The sequence below is a fragment of the Corythoichthys intestinalis genome, chromosome 11 (assembly GCF_030265065.1).
Source record: "Corythoichthys intestinalis isolate RoL2023-P3 chromosome 11, ASM3026506v1, whole genome shotgun sequence".
Lineage (NCBI taxonomy): Eukaryota > Metazoa > Chordata > Actinopteri > Syngnathiformes > Syngnathidae > Corythoichthys > Corythoichthys intestinalis.
In genome coordinates, this window is record NC_080405.1 from 24,697,929 (window position 1) to 24,722,505 (window position 24,577).

Consider the following 24,577-nt stretch of genomic DNA (forward strand, 5'->3'; position numbering starts at 1 on the left):
AAAAAAAAAATTTTGAAATATTTCTCATTTCAGACAGTATCATTGTATACTGAGAGCATTATTATTTCTAATGGTAAATTTAAAAATCAAAACACGAAAACACCAGGTGCCCCTTGCGTAGTGGCCACTGAGAATATATACACTATATTAAGTTTTAAAAACATTCCCTGAGTCATAAAGCGAATATTCAAAAGAAGAGTCAGAGAACATTATTTTACTTCTTTTATTCCGGCAATAAAAGTCGTCCCAATCGCCACGACCCGTTATGTGCGTTTCCTACTGCAATAAAAGCGTCAGTTCAGTTCCAGTCCCACATGTGAAGTCAGGGAGAAGTGCTCATGAAATATGAAGGCATTTTTCTGCCACAACTACAGAACCGGATGTGTATTTGCTCTTGTATAGCTGGTGAACTTTTCACTCTCACACCCAGAATCCCCACAGTGACCGGGTTTCCACTCACAAGCCATCATTTATTAATTCACAGGTTGACCTCACTTACTTCGCATCCACAAATCGCTGATGCTCTTTCCCACTCCTTGTGCAGGATTGCTATTTAAAATTAAATAGCATTGCAGTTCCAGTCACTACGGATGACTTTAAAATGTGTTCACGGCTCCGACTGGTTCCACTATATAGGATTATAGCTGGGAAGTCACTGCGTTGCTCTTCTTTGTGACAAGGTCGTGCCTGTGTGTCTGGGTGGGTTAGTGTTCCAATGTAATCTTGCTGAGACACGCCTAGCTCAGGGGTGTCATTGAAGGACAGCAGCATTGTTTATTAACGGCGAGTTTGGCCTCAACAAAATGTCACTGGAGAATATAACGCTTAATAATTTTGACTGGGACAGAACTGTGCAATGGAAAAGGGGATGAAGTATCCAAACTCACTGTGATGTGTTAATTGCTGCAATGTTATGCAGCATTTCATCATGTATGCTCTTGATTTCCTTTTAGTCTAGTATGTTTAGACATTGCATCTGTAAGGCAATTACCTATTTTATTATGTGCTAAATGCGGATACAAAATTTTACAATATCAAGACACCAATTTGATAATAATGTATTGAATCATTTTCACTGCTGTAATGTGACTTTGGACCAACTACTTAAGCACACTGTAGCATTGGTTACCTGGGCAATATATCAAACATTGTTTTGGAATTGGTCTGAGACATGCACAAATTGTAATGGACACTAATATGTGGGACCTTCCACAAAAAACATTGTTAAAATTAGATATGATGCTCTATAGAAGTTATGTTTTATTATACGGCCTTTCTTTTTTTAATGATTTACGAATTAACTTTCACTTCAGAAACTTTTACTTCAAAGTTTGCATCTTAAAGTTGTGTTTTAACTTTTTTTTTTAAAGTACTCACGACACGTAATATGCAGGAAGAACTCTTCCAAAAATACTCCAAACCTTCTTGTTTTTTTAGCGGCTTTTACAATTGTTTATGTCATATTCCTGGCCCTTCTCCACTATGGCTAGGTTCATACTGCAGGTCTTAATGCACGAATCCGATTTTTTTGTGTTTTTCCGACTCGAGTGAGGCACTAACTTGACGGTCTGAACGGGACAAGTCACATAAAAGTGGACCATTTCAAATCCGATATGGGTTACTTTCGTATGTGGTTTAAATCTGATCTGGGCCACATTTTTCCAGAATGTGGCAGCGGTCTAAACCGTCAAGTCTCCCAAATCGGAATTCATGCAGCAAAGAGCGACAGCGGCACGCAAGATGGCAGCGATGTAGCTGTTCATTAGCATTACAGCCTAGCTTTTACTACGCAGGAGGTGGGCTCGTCGCTTGACCCACTATGCCTATCCTACTCTTCCAGACAACACTATTTCTCCAATTCCTGATTGTTTTCTTTGCCTGCCATCATCAATAAAATCCTGTGTTCCCGATACGCAACTGGTTCCTCCGCCTGGTACCTGCCAACTTAAATGTTTTCAAACAGATCAAAGTGGGGGTCAAAGGTCTGCTATTTGAATGAAGCACAGCTGCTAAGGTCTTTTCAAAGGCAAACATTTTCCTCTCATTTGAAGGACAGAAAATGCTAATTCTAATGAGATTTAATATGCAGTTATAAATCTTGATGGAAACATGAAGGTGTGTATGGTAATATTCAACACATGCCTCAGTTGGCTAACTTATTTTGCTTAATTCTTCAGCATCAATCTACAGTAGACATGGGTAGGAAAAATAAGTTTGGAAGACTTTTTTTTAAGACCAATAAGATTGTATTACACTGACATGATGAATAAAGGAAATTTCTTATCTCACTAGCTGCATCAGACGGTGCTGGACGAACCAGAGTTGCATTAAAAATGAACTGTTTTTACATTGACCACACAGTAGTACTGCTGTAATGGCTTGATCGACAGCAATAGACGTCCAATCGTGGCTCTTTTCATTTTCCATCTGTGAACTGAAATGACTTTGTCACTATTAGAGATTTGAACCATTTGAACCATAGTCCATTTGAACTGGGAGGCTGGCACCAGCGATCCCATTTCAAATTGATTGGACGTCTATTACCGTCATTGGCAGACAATTAGTTAATTTATTAACATACAAACCTTAACTATAGCTGCCATTGACGGTGATAGACATCCAATCCTTTTTGACTGAGATGGGCAGGGCTTGGGCAATGTTTACTCAATGGTCGATCAGTGTTAAATAACATTTCAAACGATGTCAAATTCTGTATTTTAATGTATAAGCCAAACTATGAAAACAATGCAGTGAGTTATAGTCTGAAAAATACAGTACTTTGTTCTTAAACACTTAGCCTGACTTTGACAAGAGGACCTCAAAGTTGCAAAGCAATAAGGACCTCTCTTGTAGACTTAAAAGTTTCAGTGAGGATCCACTCGCAGCGGCTTGTTTGCTGGTTTTGTGTGATTTCCAGTCTCTCACTTGACCTGCCCTCAAGGGAAGTGTCGTTACCTAGAGCGATAGACAGATTGACTGCACAGTAGTGAGAGATGCATTTCATCTGCGAACACTTTAAACATGAACTCTGCTACCTTGGTGACCATCATAAGTCTGGCGGTCTTCTCCCCCAGCATGTTAATGCTCATTTCTTCCTCCCGGCACCACTCCAGCATGAATCAACCTATGTTCAGAGAGAAAAGAGAGGGCAGCCAAGAGCCCTACAGCTCCAATCTATCCCCCTGTCATCTTCCTACCCTTCTCCCGGAGTTTGATGTCATCCACCTCACTCTGTACATCTCACTCTGAACATTACACTCTCTTTCATTCCCTCTTTTTCTGCTGCTCATTCGCTCGGCTGTGAGAGAAGATGCATGATTTATGAAGCTCTATTTTTACCAGTTACTTGGGAGGAAGAAGAACGAAGGAGCGACAAAGACGGGGACAGAATAGAAGTATGGTGAGGGGAGGCGGAGTGAACCCAAGAGGACGAGGGACAGACGAGCGCAGAGGAGACATTCATCACCCGGGCGGTCGGGCCTGGGCTCAAATGAAGACAGGAAGTCGGCTGTGACACGAAGATGATGGATCTGGCCGGCATTGTTGGAGATTGTCTGTTGAGTGTTGTTTCACACTGGACGCAGCAGCAAGCATGCGATAATGCCACCGGGTCTTGTCACTGTGTCGGTGACATTTTTCGAGAACACTTTCTCTTTTGTGCAGAGCCCATCAAGTCCAAACAGATATTTCACTGTGGAATTACATGTAGAACATTATTCGGGAACTAAAAAAAACAAACATCATCATAAAAGGTCACAAGACAATTCTAGTAGATGACAAACTGCAGCCATCTTTGCCGCAGACATGCACATGATTTTGTTAATCAAGCCACTGATCCTGCCTCTCTTGGTGTTTGCAGTGTACTTAAACATGCCCTATTTGTCTCACATTCATGCCACTATAAATAAGCTTACCTCAGTTACACAGGTTTCAGCTAAAAGGTATATTTATTAACCCATTGGCTGCCACCCTCCCACTTCAGATGACTGGACGTGTACTAGTAGTAAACTAGTAATAAACTCATTTAAATTCACGGAGTATGAAACGTGCCACATCAACGTCAGTGGCAATGGAAGACTTAATATTCAATCAACATAATCACAATTTCATCTTCATCAATTTTCTTACCATTATGTCTGTGCTTGAAGCAGCCTTTATAAAGTGGAAGTTATGCTTTTAACAGCTATGAATAATCTAGGAATTATGAATCTGAGAGTGAAAAATATTAAATCAATTTTTCTCTCTTTAAAAACTTTCCAATTAGTAGATCTCTCTTTTAAATCGCATCATTGACTCATCTATTTTAGTGTTCTGTCCTGTTAAATGACTTTAGCACTTTTTTCCCTTCACTTCTTGGTGAAACTGTGAACTGAATTTGCGAACAACATTGTTTTTCCTTTACTCACACTAAACATTTTATACTAAATGTAATAACTGCTATTTTTGGTCATGTGAGCTGAGATGTTGCAGTGGTCAATGAGGAATCTCAACAGCAGTTTTAAAGAACGCATTCTTACAGAAGGATCTCATTTAAAGTACATCATTTTTTAAAAATCCATAATTGTTTCTTAAAAGGCAGATTATAAGGTTTCAAGTGCAGTGGTACCTTGACATACGATTGCGTCGACACACGATCTTTTCAACATTCGACGTAAAATTCGACTCGCCATTTGTTCCAACATCGACGATATGCTCGAAATACGACGATTTATGACCGCACCGCAGTTTTTTTTCTTGTGACAGAAATCAACATGGGTTCCAAGAATGTTAGTGCAGGTGGTGAAAAAAAGAAAAAGGTGAGGCTAACAATTTGAAATGAAGATGGAAATGATAGAAAAATATGAGCGTGGTGTGCCGTCCGTGAAGTGGTTCGACAATATGCCCGTCGAATGTCGATAACGACGATCCTCCTCCGACCTCCGTTCGCCAGTTAAGTTGACAATTATTTTTGTGGTAACATCGCCAAAGAAATCGCCAGCTTTGTCAGGTTTCTAATCATTTATTCCATCAACTCGTGAAACACAACACGCCTATTGTCCGCTACTGTTTACGCCAGCAACAAAACATTAAAAGAGAAAGTAGAATAGAACTGCTCTCTATCTCACCATCACATCAGCTACGCGGCGCGTTCACGTACAGGAAAAAAATTCTGCCACATTAGAACTCAATTCGTTACAGTATTACAGGAATTACAAGTATTATTATATTGTTATCATTATTATGCTATGTGTAATTGCCATTTGTAATAGTACAAGCATTATTTATTAAGGATTTAGTGTAGGCTTTCGTGCTGTGGAATGAATTAATGGAAATGTCATGTATTCGTATGGGAAAATTCAACTCAACATACGACCATCTCGATTTACAGGTCCTGGAACGAATTAACTTCGAATGTAGAGGTACCACTATACTATTCCATCACCCTTGGTTTTATTGGATAATTAAAAATAAATTTGTGTCACCCTGCATGAAAGCTGTGATCCAAATGGATTGGATCTCTGCTAAGTTGTAGGTCCAGTGTCCAATGCTTGTAACAGATGTTGTGTAGTTTTGGGAAGTGTACACGAAACAATTGAAATTAGCTTCGTCAAACCTTTTCTTTTATCCCAGGCAATAGTAGGTGGTTTATTTACCTGACATGTTTCGGCGAGCACTTCCGCCTTCGTCAGAGGGTCACTGATGTTGGTGTGACGCGTCTTTATCAGCTGATGGATAAAGGCGTGACTACAGGCGAGTCACGCCCTCTGCTGCCCATTCACTCTTCCAAGATGCTGTTCCAGGTCGTAGAGAGCATGTACACCCCCTCGTCCCTGTTGATGGTCCTCGGGCCCCGCTTGCGGATCTCCATGGCCTCCCTGATCCAGCGCTGATGTTTGTTTTCTTCAGTGCGGATGACTCTGGCCTTTTCCCAGTCCATGATTTGGTTTTCCCTTTTGCATTTTTTGGCACTTTTGGCATTACGCAATGAAATAGCAGGTATACTAAAAACGGCCAAACCTCCCCCCAGCAATATTACCAAACAGGAAGCAAGAGCGATTTCAACACTATCCAAAAATAAATATATCACAATCCTCCCAGCAGACAAAGGCAGAACAGTAGTGATTATGGACACGGACACATATGAAGAGCAGATGCAGCAGTTACTACAGGATGATGCTTATGAGGTGTTAAAAAAGGACCCAACAGAAAACAAGAAAACTTAAAGAGCTACTCAAACCACTACTTAATGAAAATAAAATAGACAAACAGTCGTACAACTACTTATTACCCACCGCAAACCTCATCCCCAGGATCTACGGCACACCAAAAATCCATTAACCAGGTACACCTCTCCGCCCCATAGGAGACAGCATAGGATCAGTAACATATAACCTCTCAAAAGCACTCGCAGGAATAATAAAACCATTACTGGGACTCACAGATCAACATTGCAAAAACTCAAAACAACTTGCCACAGAACTCACAAACATAAAAGTACAGAAAGATGAAATGCTCATATCACATGATGTCATTTCCCTCTTCACCAAAACACCCACACAGGCCACCATACATATAGTGCACAACAGGTTAATTGCAGACAGAACACACACACAAACGCAAAAACGCACAAATCTAACAGTACAGGACATCACTCAGCTACTTCTTTTCATCGCCCCTTCCACATACTTCATAATTCAGAAACACAATTTACAGACAAAAAGAAGGATTCGCCATGGGAGACCCACTGTCTGCCATCATGTGTGTTTTTTTCATGGAGGATTTGGAACAAAAAGCACTCACGACAGCTCCGGATGAATACAGACCCACACTATGGAAACGTTACGTAGATGACATTCTGGATAAAGTAAAAACAGGACATACACAACGACTCACGGTCCACCTCAACACCATGGACACCACCGGCAGCATCAAATTCACTCATGAAGAAGAAATAGATCAATCCATAGCCTTTCTGGACATAAACATACATCACACAGACAACGGTGACATCAAAATAAAAGTACACAGGAAACCCACACACACCGACCAATACCTCCTATGGACATCGGAACACCCGACTATCCACAAACTGTCAGTCGTCAGAACACTACATGAACGTATGGCAATAATAACGGACCCAGAAGACATTACACAGGAAGAAAAACATACAACAGGAATTAAAAAGGTGTCAGTATCCACAGTGGGCAAAAGAAAAAGGTGCAGGACAGGTCAAAAACAAGAACAACACAAAACGGGGGAAGCAAAAAACAAACAAAACAACACAGGGATATGGTGACGTTGCCGTACATGAGGGGAGTCACGGAACGTATCCAAAGGGTCATTAAAAAATACAACATAAACACACCGGTCAAACCACCCACAACACTCCGCCAGATATTAGTCCACGCAAAGGACAAAATCCATATATGAAATTCAATGCAAATCATGCAATAAATCATCGGGGAGACAGGGAGGAGCTTCATTACAGGAAAAACAGAACACAAGAAGGAATGTGAAAAGGAGACAACAATGAGACAAACAAGGGCAATAAAAGAACAATCACAACAAGAACATCATAAATCAGCCATCACCGATCACTGCAAAAGGGAAAAACACATCATGGACTTGGAAAAGGCCAGAGTCATCCGCACCCAAGAAAACGAACATCAGCGCTGGATCAGGGAGGGTGGCTCAGTGGTAGAGTAGTTGTCCCACAACCCAGAGGTTGTGGGTTCCATTCTTTGCCCTGATGAACTCGTCTAAGTGTCCTTGAGCAAGATACTGAACCCCACGTTGCTCCTGGTGCTGCGTCACCAGTAGGTGGATGGCGAGATAGTGTAAAGCGCTTTGAGCGCCTTGAAAGGTGGAAAAGCGCTATATACTGTAAGTATAACACCATTTACCATTGAGATCCGCAAGCGGGGCCCAAGGACCATCAACAGGGACGAGGGGGCGTACATGCTCTCTACGACCTGGAACAGCATCTTGGAAGAGTGAATGGGCAGCAGAGGCGTGACTCGCCTGTCATTCTGACAGGTGAGTCACGCCTTTATCCATCAGCTGATAAAAAGGCGTCACACCAACATCAGTGACCCTCTGACGAAGGCGGAAGTGCTCGTTGAAACATGTCAGGTAAATAAACCACCTACTATTGCCTGGGATTATAAAAAAGGGTTTGACAAATTTATAAGTGTAGGCAAAATGAACTCAATACAACTAATTGAAATTAGCATCCATTTTTGTACAAAGATTCTAAAAGCGCTTTGCAATGCCGAGTGGATTGAAAAATTGAATTTTAAGGAATATGAGAACACTTTTAAAACCGTTTTAAATTAAAAAAAAAAAAAAAAAAAAACACACATCATAAATGTGGTGGATGTGGTGTTCTGGACACCACAGTAAATTAAACTTTTTGTTTGTATTTATACTAGGCCGGAATGATATTGGAAAAAACAATCATAGTGATTTTTGGGGGGGGGGGTTGCGATATATGGTCGTGCTAACCAGTGTGCCACTGTGCCGCCAATATAATGAATGAATCAATGAATTATTTTTAACATGAATAACTTTGAAAAATGCTTGTCTGTAAATACTTCAGTGAATGAGTCCAATCAGCCTCTCACACCTCTTGCTAAGCAGTTCGACCAGACCTATTCTGCTAGTGCAGTGGGCTTGGTACTTAGTTAAGGATGATTGACAGGTTTTTAGCTTTGATCTGGCAACGGACGACTCCTTACCTCTACAATCAGAGACAATTCATTCATTGGGTAAGTGAGAGGCTTTTCTCGGCAGCGTGAGCATCAAAGTGTGAGATAATTTGTGGCGCTGTACTGGCATGAAGAAAAATGAGTTTGTGTGTTCAAAAAAAAAAAAAAACTTACAGTGGGGAGAACAAGTATTTGATACACTGCCAATGGGAACCCATTGGCAGTGTATCAAATACTTGTTCTCCCCACATTAAGTCCTCGCGATGCGAGTATTGCGCTACGATATATCGTTCAGGCCTGATATATACACACACAAAATTGATTCATTTTCATGCAAATTGATTGTATCACAGGGGGTACCATTGTGACCATGATTGTGGATAGGATCAACAAGAAAAACAACAACTACTTGAGTGGCACCTTGACTGGCCTTTAGCCTGTAAAAACTGATTTTAAAGAATACCGTATACTATATATTATGACCTGTTGTCAGTGTTGGGAATAACGCCGTTATAAATAACGGCGTATAACGGCGTTATTTTTTCAGTAATGGGGTAATCTAACTAATTAGTTTTTCCGCCGTTACCATGCCGTTACCGTTACTGACGGTCAAAAGCGGTGCGTTACTTACTTTGAATAAATTGAAGAAACTACTAGCCGTAGCGAGTCTACTCTGCTCTGTTTATTTGTCATCCAAGACTTGGAGTGCGTTCAGGTTCATGGCAATGAAAACAATAAACACACATAGCCTACCTTTGCAAGAACGATGGAGTTGCCGTTTGATACGGTCATAATGTGCAGGTCCTGCACCCATCCACAGCAAAACTGTTCGTACGTTTGTAGCAATTTGTAATTTCAGAATCACTGATGAGTGTAGTAACATACACCAAACAATAAATACAGCAGAATGTCCATTTCGCGTAATTGTGGAAGCCCGTCGACATCTTTACTCCATTTGTCTTCGGCTTGCTCGTAAGGGTCAACAATGTTCACATCCTTAAGTTTGATCACATATCTGTTCTTCGCCTTAGTAACGAGTTTGTCTCTTTATCGAACTGGCAAGTTAAAGAGCATACGACAGGAGAAAAAAAGTCTTAAATGGCATTATGTGAATTAGAATCATATTTTGAGACGATTCGACTATATACAACAATTTAGCAAAGCGCAGATGACGAGAAATTAGTCTTAATCTGCCGGTTAGCCACGCCTACCATTATAGGGCTTTAGCGTCCCCAACAGGACGACATGGCAAAATTACTCCGTAATGGTCAAAACTGTTGACTTCACCTTTACTGTCGCACCTCCCGAACGATATTTTATGACACCTAAATCGGACATACTGTATGTCATTTCCCTTCCCCGGCTTCGGAGAATGTAAACAAATCTAAAAAAGGCGTGACAGCTAGCCAACATGCTAACCCGAACCGAGTGATGTTTCAAAGTCTTCGAAGCGGAAAATCACACATAACTAGCCTGGATTTATTGACATGACGACTGGGTTGTCGATTGTCTTCGCGGATCGGCAAACCGCCCGGCGGAGAGCAATTTACATTTCGTTCCCCGGAGGAGGGTGGCTGCAGTTGTTGTGCAGCTAACGTCCTGTTAATGTGCATGAGGAGAGCTTTTTACATGCCTATCAATGATCAAACGTAAGTAGTCCTTTATTTAAAGAAAGTTTGTAGTGTTTACTTTGTAATCGCTGTATTCGTATTTGACATAATACAAAACAAGATGTTTACTCACTTCCTCGTAAGTCCAATGGTCCCACAGCTTGACCGCAGTTAAATATCCACGGTGAATGGAAACCTTTTGAAACTCCAAAAAGACGCATACGCCTCTCCCTCATACAGAATGATTTTTCTGCAGCCGTTTGGCTGGCGTGATGCGAAAAATAAACGTATTAATCCGCAAAATCAGTTGAATCCTTCGTCCTCATACACAACAGTACGCTGTATAGTGAAGAGGACATCTTCTACCGTATACGTCACAACACCCTCCTCCTCAATTCAAGACCAAAGCTGGAAGTCACTCATTTTCATGGCGCGGGATTCAAAAAACTAAATAAATATAGCGATCACTTTCACACACATCCAAGCGGTCCATATCATTCAGGAGCCTAAAATACCGCGTGTATTATGAAATAAAGATGCTTTTTCGTGTCACATGCACTTTAAAGTTTAATGTCTCGCGAGCCAGACCTGCTTTCAATATGGCTGTGTTGTTGTCAAATCTCACGTGATCCCCCATTCTGTGACGTAAACGCTCGAGCCTAATAGCGCACGTACTTCAAAGCCGGTGTTCTGCCAAAATACATCGGCGAAACGTGCTACATTGGTCGAATTTGATACCCAAAGTACTACCGTGCGCTGTAAACTTGTTTTGTTTAGATGCATACAGGGACAACGTACTAAATAAATGCCTGCAGAAAATAGTACTCGCCGCTTCTAACTGATGTGCGCATGCGTGTCGATGCTTGCGCAAGCACGCTGAGCATTGTGTAGGACGTTTCGCCATGTAGTAAGGAATGGCCGAACACCGGTGTTTTCACACACAAACCGGAACAGCGCGTGCGGCAAACACACGCAAAACAGATGCAGAGGGATATGATGGCAGAGCATTCAAAAGAAAATTTGTCCTTTACGAGGTGGAAATATAAACACTATTTCATGTTGGTCGAAATTAAAGGAAAGAACGTGCATGTAAAGTGTAATTTATGTCCCGGGGCAAAGCTTTTGTCGACATCTGTGGTAAGCAATTCAAATCTGTTTATTTTTGTTGCACTTCAAGTGTAGGATAAATCTGTTGCTGGTGAGGTGCAATAATTATTACAAGGTCCTATAACACAACTACCTGTCTGTTCTTCTCTATTCAACTGACTCGAATACTGCTCAGAAAATTTCAAATTCTTTGACATACAACAACTTCTTTTTATAGTAACGGAAATAGCTACTTTCCCTGGTAACTAGTTACTTTTACTATAGAGTAAATCTAACTAACTCATTTACTTTTTGGAAGAAGTAGTGAGTAACGATAACTAATTACTTTTTTAAAGTAACGTGCCCAAAACTGATGTAGTTCAATTCTAATAGAAAAGTGACATTCATTCATTTAGAATTATAGTTTTAGATAATGTTGACACGTAGACCAAATGGCCTACGGCGCTCTATCAAGTATGCACACAAGCACATCATGAGGCATGATCGTGTGTTCTAGGACATGTGGACAGACTGCGTCCCTCCATCAGTGCAGCAGGCTGCTGAGTGAAGATAAAACCGTGCAGGTACTTTCAAGCACTCCCACTGGGGCAGGCCTTATCAGCGGTTACCCTGTAGCTTATGTTAGTCCATCCCTACGTGACATTAATACTCTGCTAATGTGCCCCTTCCTTGAAAATTCTCTAAATAATCGACATGGGTGGACAAGGCATCGTCTGTGCTGAATCAGTTCCTCCCAGAGTCCCCCGTGGCTTCTGAAGGAACGCGCCAACAAAAAGAGGAACATGGTTCCAATCACATTAATCATGGCCAGAGAGACTACCAGTGCTCGCTGCAGGCACAGCACAGCATGGACAATTACATGAGAGGAAGATTTAGAAGAAGACGATGCACTGACTGAGACAATGTGTGTCTGTGTTTGTTTATGTACTTATTGTAAGTACACATAAAGTGATCCGAGTGTCTTTCTGAACATCAAAACCTATTGGCCGCCATTGCTTTGTTTCAGTGCCATTGACAGCAATAAACAATTCCAAAATGTCAATAAAACTAATAAGGCCAAAAAAGACTTCCTTATGTCATTCAGTTAAATACATTTATCCTGAAGCTTTAAGTTATGACTTACAGTATTTCGTGATGAGAAAATAGCTGGTCTTTCATTATAGTTTCTCGCAAAATAAAAGCGCTACATATTTGGAAAAATTTGGCAAAGCATGAATACGGATTAAAACTTTCAGGGACAGTGGTCAGTACAGTGGACATTCATTTAAAAGTTGACACTTAGTCTTTTTACCCTTTTTACCCGTGACTATTTTTGGTCATTAAAAAACTTAAATATTAGCAATAATAGCAATTCACATCATTAATCATATATTTTTTAATCGAATTGCATAAAAACAGAACTACACTCTGTTTATGGCCTCACTTAACTAACACTCTAAAGTAGATTTTGCATTCATAGTATTTAACTCATTGCATGTCATTGACACTCATAGATATCCAATTCATTTAAAGCAACACTAGGTGACTTTTCAACCTTTATAAAATATTTTCGTAACATTTGTGATGATATGTTGACTGAAAACTAGTTGAATGACATCTCTTTTATATCTTGAGGGGGTCTGCATAGCTTTCAGTGGCACTAATTAACTTTGAGGAGGGTGGCAGGAATCCTGCCAAACACAAAAAACTACAAATGTGATGACTGCTTTACGCATACGTCACTTCCCTCTTTCCCCATTCATTATAAAAACTGAAGTCGATGCTAACACTTTCGCGCGATTTCTGCAAAGACGACAGAGCAACAGAGACAAAAAGTTTTGTCAGAGGAGGAAAAAGGAAGGGTTGCTACCAGGATATACAGAAAAAATATTGGCCTGGCTTTCACTCACTGGCGTGACTTTGGGAGGGTTGGCCACACTGTTGCTAATCGTCATATGCTATTGTTTAGCTACAACTGGATTCTTTACCTTATTACTTTTCATCCTTCACACAGCCACTGTGGCTACCATCATGATTTTACTAAACTTGAGATCGATAAACTGATACGACCGGATATCCGGTTTTACAGATGAGAGATACAGCTGTATCGATAGTAAACTTACCATTCGACAGTAATTAGCCATTAAATATTCAATGAACCGATAGAAGAGATAGAATTCGGCTATCGCGAGCACAAGAATCGGCTTCTAATGCCTAGTTCAGTCCATTGCTTAATATGATAATAATTTAGCTTTTACCTCACTTGTGTCATTCACCACACAGCGCACTTAGATTGCGACCGCCGTCGTGGTTGCCTCAACTTCCCATTCATTTCGGCAGAACCACTAGTAGTCGCCGTCATCACCCGATCGTCACGGGCGTGTCATAACAACTCGAGAGCTAACAAAGCCACTGTAACGCACGCTCTGTAGCGTTTTCTTCACAGCCCAAAACGAAACTAGTAGTGGCAACGAAGCAACATGCTAAAACAATGGACAGTTTGCGCACCACGCCAGCGACGTGCAGCGATTGATTTTCAACGCAGCCAGGAAAACAAAAGTCACTCTTTGAAGTGACGAAGCTAGCCAGATCTGTTCGCATGGGACAGAGCTAGTGTGAAGTGGTACAGAGATCGTGAGTTTTTAACCCTCAAAAATAACCCTCTACAATGGTGGAAAGGGCAGCACGATCTGCTGGAGATATTGTTTCCACGAAACGCATTCTATTTAAACATGAACATGTGGATCAGTTGATCTTCCTCAAGAAAAATCTGCCTTCACAAAAAATATAGACAGTGATGAGGAATAAAAAAATGTGGAAGCACAGGCATAAGTGAATGACTTTGCTGTGTATAAGGTTAAAGCAGTGCTTCTCAATTATTTTCTGTTACGCCCCCCCAATCAAGACGTAAATGTTTCGCGCCCCCCTTAACTCTCTGCCGCCACTGTAAATAGTATCATTTGTCTACAAAATTACTATCATAAATACGCATCTGCCTAACATTGTGTCCTTTTTTTCTAATAAAGAAAAAAAGTAACATAGATCAACTTATAATAAAGTATAACTTTATTAACATTGTTTTGTTTGTAGCAGAGAAGACTTGACGAGCATCAATTTGCCTGAATTTAAAAAAAAAAAAAAGTCACATTCAAACTGTAAAAATACACTCAAGGTACATTTTTGACCATTTGATACAGAAAAATAAAATGTAAAAAAATCAGTAAATAATAACAAATTCGAATTGATTAGAAACATTCACTCATGAGGACAATATGCCAAAAAATTTGACCGAAAAAAAAACTGTATAGAAGAAAAAAAAAAAAAAAAAGTGTCTTTGGACAGAAGGACAGTTTTTATTTTTGCTGCTCACACTCAGTATTACCTCCTTTGCAATGGTGTGGAGTTATTTTGCAATGAGCATGCTATCAATGCTCACTGGTTTACTGATATAACACTGACAAAGCAGGACGACTGTTGGCAATATTCGGCACGTTTTCGCTGAAAAACAATCAAGCGGCTTATCAATGGGATTGGGGTCGAATGTCTTTAAGTGGCGTCTTAACTGATTTGGCTCATGGCTGTCCGCTATAATTATTTTTAGACACAGTAGAGCAAAGGGTAAACGGCACGAAAAAAGCGCATTCTCGGCGGCCGAGGTAGAACCGTAGGTGAGGGCGGTCGTCGTGACGATCCCAAGCCGAAAATGGCACTTCTCGGGCGGCGACGTGAGAACCGGACAAGACAGTGGGTCGCTGCGTGAGTTAGTCCCGTCGGAAAACGGCTTTCGAAAACGGCGGCGGCGCACTGCTCTTCATAATCTGTTTTCTGTGTGCTGAGTGCTCTTCCTTAGTTCAAAAATACTGCACGCACTCTGAAAATGAGAGCGCCACTGCCACCCACTGAGTGGATGTGCAAGTACACTTTATTCGAGTAGGGCAAAAAAAAAAAAAAAAAAGCATGTTCCCCGAGGACACATGCGCCCCCCCTGGCATCGCTCTGCGCCCCCCTGGGGCGCGCCCCACTATTTGAGAAGTACTGGGTTAAAGTAATGATTATAGACCTATCTAAAATGCCATGTTTTTATTCCCCCAGTTATACCAGTGGTAAAGCATAATTTTTTTTTTTTTATGATAACACTAACAGGTTTAATTCTTTTTTTCAAGAGCTGCTGCATATAATTTTTTTTGCTTGCAAGATGTTTACGTTGAAAGTTTGCACTGAAATTACTTACCTATTGTGTTCAAAACACCAGGAAATACAGGAATTAAACTACTGCACTTTATTGTTGTCTGTCACTGGAGTTTTATTGTATTATCAATCCCATCCAACAAAATGATGGTCATATTGAAAGCCTTATTTTTTTTCTCATGAAAAAATAAAACAATATTGGTATGAAATTTTGTTGTTTAATTTTGCTATCAAAAAATGTGGTCTTTTTTTATATTTTTTAAAATACTATACGAACACACACAACAAATGTTTACTATTGTATCGTTTTCACACTGTATCGAACCGCATCGTTCTTAAACTGTATCGAATCGCTCAGCCTTAAAAATGTATCGTTTTTTTTTTAATCGAATCGTAACCTGTGTATCTTGACACATATCGAATCGGCTTCATGCCAGAGATTCCCAACCCTAGATTTTACAACGCTATGTGGGTGTGCGCTAGGGATGGGAATCGAAATCTGATTCCAATTCAGAACCGGTTCCGAGTGTTTCGAGGCCTCGACATCACAATGAAAAAGCCTTAACGATCCCTTTAACGATCCCTAAAGACGCATATTGCGTCGTGACGTGTCTTGTTGTCCAGACGCATCAAACTAGCATGGCGCCATGAACCACTCGCTCCAAAGTTTGGCTACACTTCACCAGGAAAAAGGGTGAAAATGAAAGGTTACGATAGTTTAGCACGAGCGTTGCCGCCGTAAACATAACAATGACGTAGGTTCGAACGCTCGAAAGTGTGTCTTCACTTCACGAGGAAAAATTACAACAAAGCTACTTGCAGTCATTGCGAGATGGAAATAACTGCATCGGGAGGGAATAGACTGCACTGTCCTCACCGAGACGCTAAGGCTCAGTCCTAGCTGTACAGCTAGCTAAACTCCCAAATGACGATGCAGAAGACGTTGGTATAATTTGCTGACTTTATTCAACCATCACTTGAAACTATAAAAATAGAAATGAAACAAATCAATTTCGTCCCCAATAACAAACAGGTTGGCATCAACGTAAATCAGCGATGATTAGCTGCTAACACAGTCATAACAAACAGTTAGCATGCGTTCGCTAGCATTAGCACATCGTTTAAACCACTACACAACTGGATTTAAGTGTCCGATCGCGAGTGGAAACACACAACAACAACACAGAAGATGATACATACAGGCGTTGGCTCTGTGGATATTTTACAAACATTAACAAAGAACGTAGGCTCGTGGCAGTGTTTCCCTTTCTCACTAACTCGCTCACTGGCTTGGATGCGGCATTTCTTCTTCTTCGCACTCTTCTTCGCGTGAGGAAGCGCAAGGGTGCCACCACTTGAGCGTGAAAGCGCCATAAAAACTAAAAGGCATGCATTTCAATATATTGGTAAATAAAAACAGGGGTCCCCAAACTACGGCCCGCGGCTCCATATTTGGTCCGGCCCCCTGAACAATTCCAGAGAGCATTTTGAATTTTTTTTTGTTTTTTTCTCTCTCAGTAGTATAATTTATTTCCTGGCCTTTTTCAGTGAATAACTCAGAGAGGGTTATTTGGTTATTATCTATTTAATTAATAGTGCTATTATTATTTATTATTTATTATTATTATATCATATTATTATTTTTATTTTATTTACTTTTGTTCCGTGAAGAATCCACAGAGGGTGATTGTGGCTTTCTGAAAAACAATATTTTTTTTACATTTCCCACTCCTGCAATCGTCACACTTTTTCTGTTACAAACTGACCCCGGCCTCTCATCAGAGAAGGGAAAAGTTATTTGGCCCTCACGGGAAAAAGTTTGGGGACAGAACAACGACCTATATGCCAAAATATACCAATATTTTTTATTTCTATTAGAAAAATGTTTCAGTAAAATGTTACACATTCTTGTGCATTTGCCACTTATTGCCACAGTTAACATTGAGGCTGTGGGCGTCTTTTGACCTCGTTGTGAGTTTGTAAGGTTGTGACTTCTGATTAAACAAACTTGATGCCAATCAAAATGTTTGTTATTCTTTTTCCCGAAATTAGAATCGATAAGAGAATCGATAAAGAATCGAATCGTTAAGCAATATCGATAATGGAATCGGAATCGTAAAAATCCTATCAATTCCCATCCCTAGTGTGCGCTGGTCCTCCTGGGAAACGCAGCCGTCCTTAAGGCAAAACACTACCGCTTTTGTCCACCGGTGTCGCTAAAATTGAGTAAAACTAAAAAGTTACCAAGTGTTGCTTTAAACCAGGGGTGGGAAAACTAGTCCACAAAGGGCCGCAGTGGGTGCAGGTTTTTGTTGCAACCCATTAAGAGGACACTTTTTCACCAATCTGCTGTTTTACAAGGGCAATCAGTCGATTGCAGTCAGGTGCTTCTCATTTCTGCTGAAACCGCATTGGTTAAACTATCTGTGCTGGGTCAGTTGGAACAAAGACCAGGACCCACTGCGGCCCTGGAGGACCGGTTTGCCCACCCCTGCTTTAAACTGTGAGGGGCTGGCCATGAATGCTTATCTTTCATGCCTTTGACTGCACTAGACGTCCAATCTATTAGACTGGGAATGGCGAATGTTCAGTTGCCCCTCAGAAGTCTAACGCCATTAATGGCAGCCATAGATAAATGAGTGATTTCTTCCCGCAATATTTTTGACTTTGCTGCCACCATATTCAGAATATATGTTGATCTATCAGTCTCCATCAATTGAGTGAGCTGCAATGCCAGCCTCTTCAGTTTAAGGGGAATAAGACACAATTAGCTGTTAGAGCTTGATGGCAAAATTAAGTCCGGGCCGGTATCCTCGGGGGAAATTAAACCACCGGCAAATCTTTAAACCAGCAGCTAAACATTAACAATAATTTGCATTTTTATAGCACCTGCAAAGTGTGCGCCAAGTCTATTATCTTTGGGAGACAGAGAGGGACTCCTTATTTATTATTGTTGTGTACATCCCATGTGGAAACACAATGGCATTTATTTAGGGAGCGTGGCGAACGAGAGGCCTCATTTTATTGCCTCACATTTCGGAGTGTTGGGATGACAAAGTGGAATGAGGCATGAATGGCTGGTGGATGATACAATGACGTGTTTGTTATGCAAATCCCTACTTTCTTCCTTTCTCAAAATATACACACCTAAACAGACGACAATTTGCAGAGGAGCTCAGCAAGATAGAGAGAGTGCTGACAGCTCCTGCGGTGCTGTCGTTGCTATATAGAGTGACAATAAACACGCTTACATGGGCGAACTGCAAGTAGAAAAGAATGCACACTCACTCGGTCGCATCTCTTCCTCTCTTCTGCAGGTGAGTGGAATGTGTGGACAATCGCCACCGCGGTCCACCCGTTCTGTTGCATCCCCCCCCTTCCAGCATCCCGCTGCTTCTTTGACCCGCCACACTCAGACATCACACTCAGATCCTGATGAGACCCTAGGAGGGCTCCGCAGGTGAATACATTTCTATTTTGTGTAATTTCAGAGCAGTTTGTCCGACAAAATGACACTGTGCTGGTTTCATTCCGTTTCCCCAATATAGGAGAGAACTGGGTTGGTTGTCACACAGGTTGTTTGTCACGCTCGCTATAAGTCAACCACCAGAGGGCGGTTTTTCACAATTTCAATTATAACTGATCAGAAATGCACTAATAAAATTACTGACATTTTCTTTCCTGTAGGGTATACATCACTTTAAGGTAAAAGGCAATTATTTTATGCTCAATTTAAAAATGATAAGGTCATCACTAATCTTACTATGGTCTTTTAGTCAATAGGTTTCTAGTTATGCAAGTGTTATTAAGAGGTGGGTAGTAACACGTTACATTTACTCTGTAGCATTTACTATTGTAACTTTTTGAGAAAAATGTACTTCTTAGGGTAGATTTACAACCCAATACTTTTTACTTTTACTTGAGTAGATTTGTGAAGGAGAAACACTACTCTTACTCTGCTATTATGGGCTATACTAGAGTCGTTACGTTTTTCCTCTTTAGTCTACATAATGACTTTATTTTTGCCAGAGATGCCGACAGAGGCTGTCTCATTTTCACCAATGAGACATCGCAACAAAAACCACATGCTCCATTATACCAATCAAAGGTAACAATGTTTTTTTCTCCACTAGAGGGCGTTCATGCTCTTTGGACGGGTGATGTTTTTTGTTTTTTTTTCCTCATGAAAATTATATTTATTTCAATCAAGGCTGGAAAAAAGGAATCAAAACAATTCCAAAAGTGGTTCAAAATACTGTATCAGCATGGTAAAGTGGTCCCACAAAAAAACTAATGATTGACGTTTTCTCAGGAAAGCATAAGATAAAACGGTTACTAAGGTTTTAGGATTAAGGGACGGGTGATGTTTCAAGTGCTGTTCTGGTCTGAATTTGATTTTTGTGTGATCTTTTTGGCCTAATACGTTTTTGTAATTGGTTATAGTACAGTATAATAATCAGTTCATATAGATGGCGTTGTGCTGAGAAAAAAAAGTAATATTACCGGTATGAAAAAAATTGACATCCTCAGCAGTCACTCACAATGTTACTCATTACTTGAGTATTCTTTTCAACGGATACTTTTTTACTTGTACTTGAGTAAATTTTGGGATATCTACTTTTACTTGAGTAATATTATTTGAAAGCAAAGCTGCTCTCACTTGAGTAAAATGTTTGACTATGCTACCCACTTCTGGTGTTATCATGAAAAAGTATGAGTACAAAGATAAAAAAATGTTGATTCATATTCTCAAACTAGCTTCTTGCTTGCCAGCTGTTAGTTTAGCTTTTAGCCAAAAACATGAGTCGGGGTCACAATTTGGATGTGGGATCCCTGTCACAGCATCAGCAACAGTACAAAGGATTTTTGTTGTCACTTTACATGGCACCACTAAATTGTGTTCCAACAGCTCTCAGCTGTGTACATTGTAGAATAGGGGAAAAAAACCTAGAAAATAGAACTAAGCCAGTAAAACACAGCAGTGTGCTGCGTAGTTTGCTTGGAGTGGGCACCGCAACTCTGCATGGAAAGTGCAGAATCTGTCCGTCATTCTGACTGTGAATAACGATGTTCACTGCAAATTTAATCAGATTATGTTTCTTAAATCTAGTCAAATAATTTTTCCCCATTTTATTTTTACTGTTAAAGACTAGTTAACAGATTGATGCCTCAGATGATTCCATAGACTTGAAGTAAATATTGCTTTTTGTTCTTATTAAGCCCATACATCTAAATGTTGGTAAAAATTGCTTTCAAATAATGTTTTGAACAATATCTAATCTTGAATTAAGAACATTTCTGACATTTCAAAGCTTTTTTAAGATTACATATACTGATTTATTGCTTAAAATAAGTCTGTTAAGTTTATTTTCAGTTTAATGAAAGCCTAACTACTTGTTATTTCAAGAAATCTAGGTGAGTAAAAATTACTTGAAGCACTGGCACTTATTTCTAGTAGATTCACACTGAAAACAAGGGACTTTAAGTAGCTTTAAAGAGGTGTGTTTTTGCACTGTTCAGTTCTGGACTCAATTTTAATTTTGTGCTGAATACCCTAAATGTAGCCTTGCAAGCAAGATGGTACTTCCAGATTCATTGATTCAACATGCAGTACCGTCTTGCAAACTTCAGCTCTCCAACCACTTCCCCGGTCATCTGATGTTTGAACCAACCAGGAGAAAGAGACCGGAACAGCAGACAAGTACAGCAAGCAACTGTCTGGTTGAATACAATGTGAAAAGTGGTTCTTGTTGATAGTTCAATTTCTGAAGTTTTGTCGGAAATACACATAATTTCATCTTTAACAGAAGAAGAGGACAGAACGTCACGAAAAGCTTTTCTTGACAAGATAACTATGTTTTCGTGTTTGTGACAAGAAGAGCCATCGTCTAATCATCAGCCGTGTTTCTTTAGAAAAAAATGTTTTTCCTGTGAAACGGGTCTCGATTGGATCTTTCCCTATTTGATATGTGGAAAATATTTGTAGTGGATATTTGGAACAATCTATCTGGCATGCCAGGTTTCTCTAAATGAGTTCTTGAGTGAGCTCATTCTTTTTTTTTTAAAGAAATAACCTATGTGCAGTGGGCATTTTCAATATCAGTTTCCTATTTTTTATTAAGGACGACAACACACACTCTGTGACCTGGGCTGGCAGTAAAGGCATTAATGGTAACATTTCCGTGTATTCTTGTTAATTTCCCTCATTTATTTAGATAACGATTTTTTTTTTTATCGTTAAATTTTGTTCAGAAGATTGTCAGCAATTTTAAAGAATATCCCATTTAAGTAAGTGACAACCTACACACCGATGGGGATGGTCACAAAGTGCCGTGATCTCTGATTGATAATAAGCAGAGGTGGGTAGAAATGCCTCACATTTACTCCGTTACTACGTTGAGTATCCTTTTGAGAAAAACGTACTTCTAAGTAGTTTTACTAAGCTATACCTTTTACTTGAGTAGATTCGTGAAGAAAAAAACTTTACTCTTACTCTGCTACTTTGGGCTACAAAAGAGTCGCTACATTTTTCCTCTTTATTCTACATATTAGATTTTTTTTTTTTTTTTTTTTTTTTTGGGTAGAGACGTGCCTGGTGTATTATCGGGTAGCTCTACAGATTTCACCAATGAGACGTTGCAACAATAATCACATGACTCCATTATACCAATCAGACGCAAGCTTGCCGTTCAATCTTCACGTCAGCCTCTTCAATCATGTGGTGTATTTGATATAGAGCGCTGCCCTCAACATGACTCGAAAGCACGGATTTGAACCTCTCTACCATTTTTATTTGGCACCGATTGACCACAGAAAACCAGAGATTTTATGTTTTTAATTTCAAAATAGTAGTTATGACGGAACTCTTCACTTTTCAAACTCGGAACTATTTTCTCCACCAGAAGGCAGTCATGCTCTTTGGATGGAAAATGCTTCATTTATGTAATTTTTTTTCGCTCGTCAGAATGTTTTTTAATTGCTTTGGCTTAATGTAGTTATGTATTAGGTTATTGTACAGTATCATTATAGCAATATATATATATGTGTATAGACCTTTAGACTTATAGATAACTTTCTGCTCAGGAAAAAATACAATTGTTTGAAAAAAAAATACAAAAACGATATAAGCAGTTACTCACAATGTTACTCATTACTTGAGTATTCTTTCCACCAAATACCAAGTACAGTTTTTGGATGATTACTTTTACTTGAGTAATTTTATTTTGAAGTAATGCTACTTTGACTTGGGTAAAAATTTTGGCTACTCTACCCACCTTTGATGATAAGTTTCTTTAAAAGAAGAGTTGAAAAATGAAAAGGATGTCAAATCCAACCCAATATATTTAGCGTCCCTGTACGAATGACTATTTCAAAATGCGTTGATGGAAAAATATTTATGAAAGAGTAGTAATTGTGAAAACCAACCCTGTTCTCCCCTAAGTAATGCAGTAACAGTCCTGTGTGCATTTTGTAACAATGTCCCCTGGGTCCACAGGCCTCTGCAACACTGTTCCTATATTAACGCCAATTAAGAGAAGAGACATGTTTCTCTCTCCCTCCCGCGAGACCGAGCTGACCGGCTAGCTTCCTGTTTTAGGCGCGTGATGGACATTTTCTTGCTTCACCTTCTCCAGGGAGTTCATTTCCAATCTGAGGGAATTCAGCTCCTTCTACAGCGGTCTTGGGGAGTCTCTGTGCAACCGAGAGCCTGCTCCGGCAAACCACTCTCTCTGCTGGAATGGACAAGAAATGACAGACAAGTAAGTCAGCAACGTATCTTCTTGAATGGAAGCACACAAGACCACAAAGAATAATTGAAACAACGATGAAAAAATCCCATACACTTCTAGAACACTTGTCATCATTTGAGTTGTGGGTAAACCTGAGCCTATCCAGGCTGACTTTGGGTGAGAGACATAGTACACCATAGGGCGGGAAATTACATTTTTATTTCTCTTGTACACAAAATAAATAGTGTCAAACACCTGTCGGACTGAACACAATGACATTAAATCACAACTACCCAGATAATTACGGAATTTTTCAGACTATAAGTAAATCTGTAGTATAAATCGCACCCGTCAAGCAATATACGGCGCATTTTCAGTCGAAATTTGACAAAAAAGAAGTCCCCAAGAACCGACATTTCATCTTGAAATGCAAGTTGAAATGCAACAGAGACTAGCAGAATAAATATATATATGGTATTTTTACATAACTCTCAGGTTATTCAGCTAAAGCTACATGAAAACATAGTTATTAAGACTATAGCAGTGGTTCTTAACCTTGCTAAAGATGCCAAACCCCACGACTTTCACAGGTGCATTCACCGAACCCTTCGGAATTTCATAATACATTTTTTTACGAATTCAAAACCGAGCAAGTTAACATTTAAGTTCCTGTTCAAATTTCTTTCAGATTTTAAATTTACTACAAATAATTTTTGCCTTTTGCTGTTGGTTTTTCACGTTGGAAAATGAAACTCATTTCATTTTACCCTGTTCCTCTTTTTGTTTTCTGTCTACATTCTCATTTCATTGCCGCATCCTTGCATCACATACTATTTTCATAGCGTAAAATGAAGCAAATATTTCTTTTTTCAAATCATCTATGCAGTTCACCTTGTCTGTAAGTCTGTTATAGACAAGTTTCCTGAGAAAAACATGGGCTGCACCATCTTGGAAAATTTCTGCTCCAAACTTCCGGTTTAGACAAAACATCAAGTGTTGCGGTTGAACTTAATCTTAACTCAACTTAATAACGTGAAAATGGAAGTCGCAAGCATTAAGCAGGAAGTAAAGAAGTACCTCGGAAACGTGTCTATACTTCCTCATACCAAGTGCCAGTCAATCTTCCACTGAGCAAACCTATTTCTCTTCCTATTAGAGGTCTAGCAGTTGAAAGAAATGGTATAAAGCAGGGGTCCCCAAACTTTTTTCTGTGGGGGCTACATAACTTTTCCCTTCTCTAATGAGGGGCCAGGGTCAGTTTGTAACAGAAAAAGTG

General features: G+C 39.8%; 1 protein-coding gene across 2 annotated transcripts in view; it reads left to right on the plus strand.

Moving 5' to 3' along the window:
• gpc3 (glypican 3) overlaps positions 1-24,577 on the plus strand; it is a 223,139-nt gene that overhangs the window by 123,965 nt on the left and 74,597 nt on the right. For both annotated transcript variants that reach the window (XM_057851009.1, XM_057851010.1), the window contains 2 exons: positions 18,889-19,031; positions 23,206-23,331. In XM_057851009.1, coding sequence (XP_057706992.1) covers positions 18,889-19,031; positions 23,206-23,331 — 269 coding nt within the window. The remainder of the gene's footprint in view (positions 1-18,888; positions 19,032-23,205; positions 23,332-24,577) is intronic.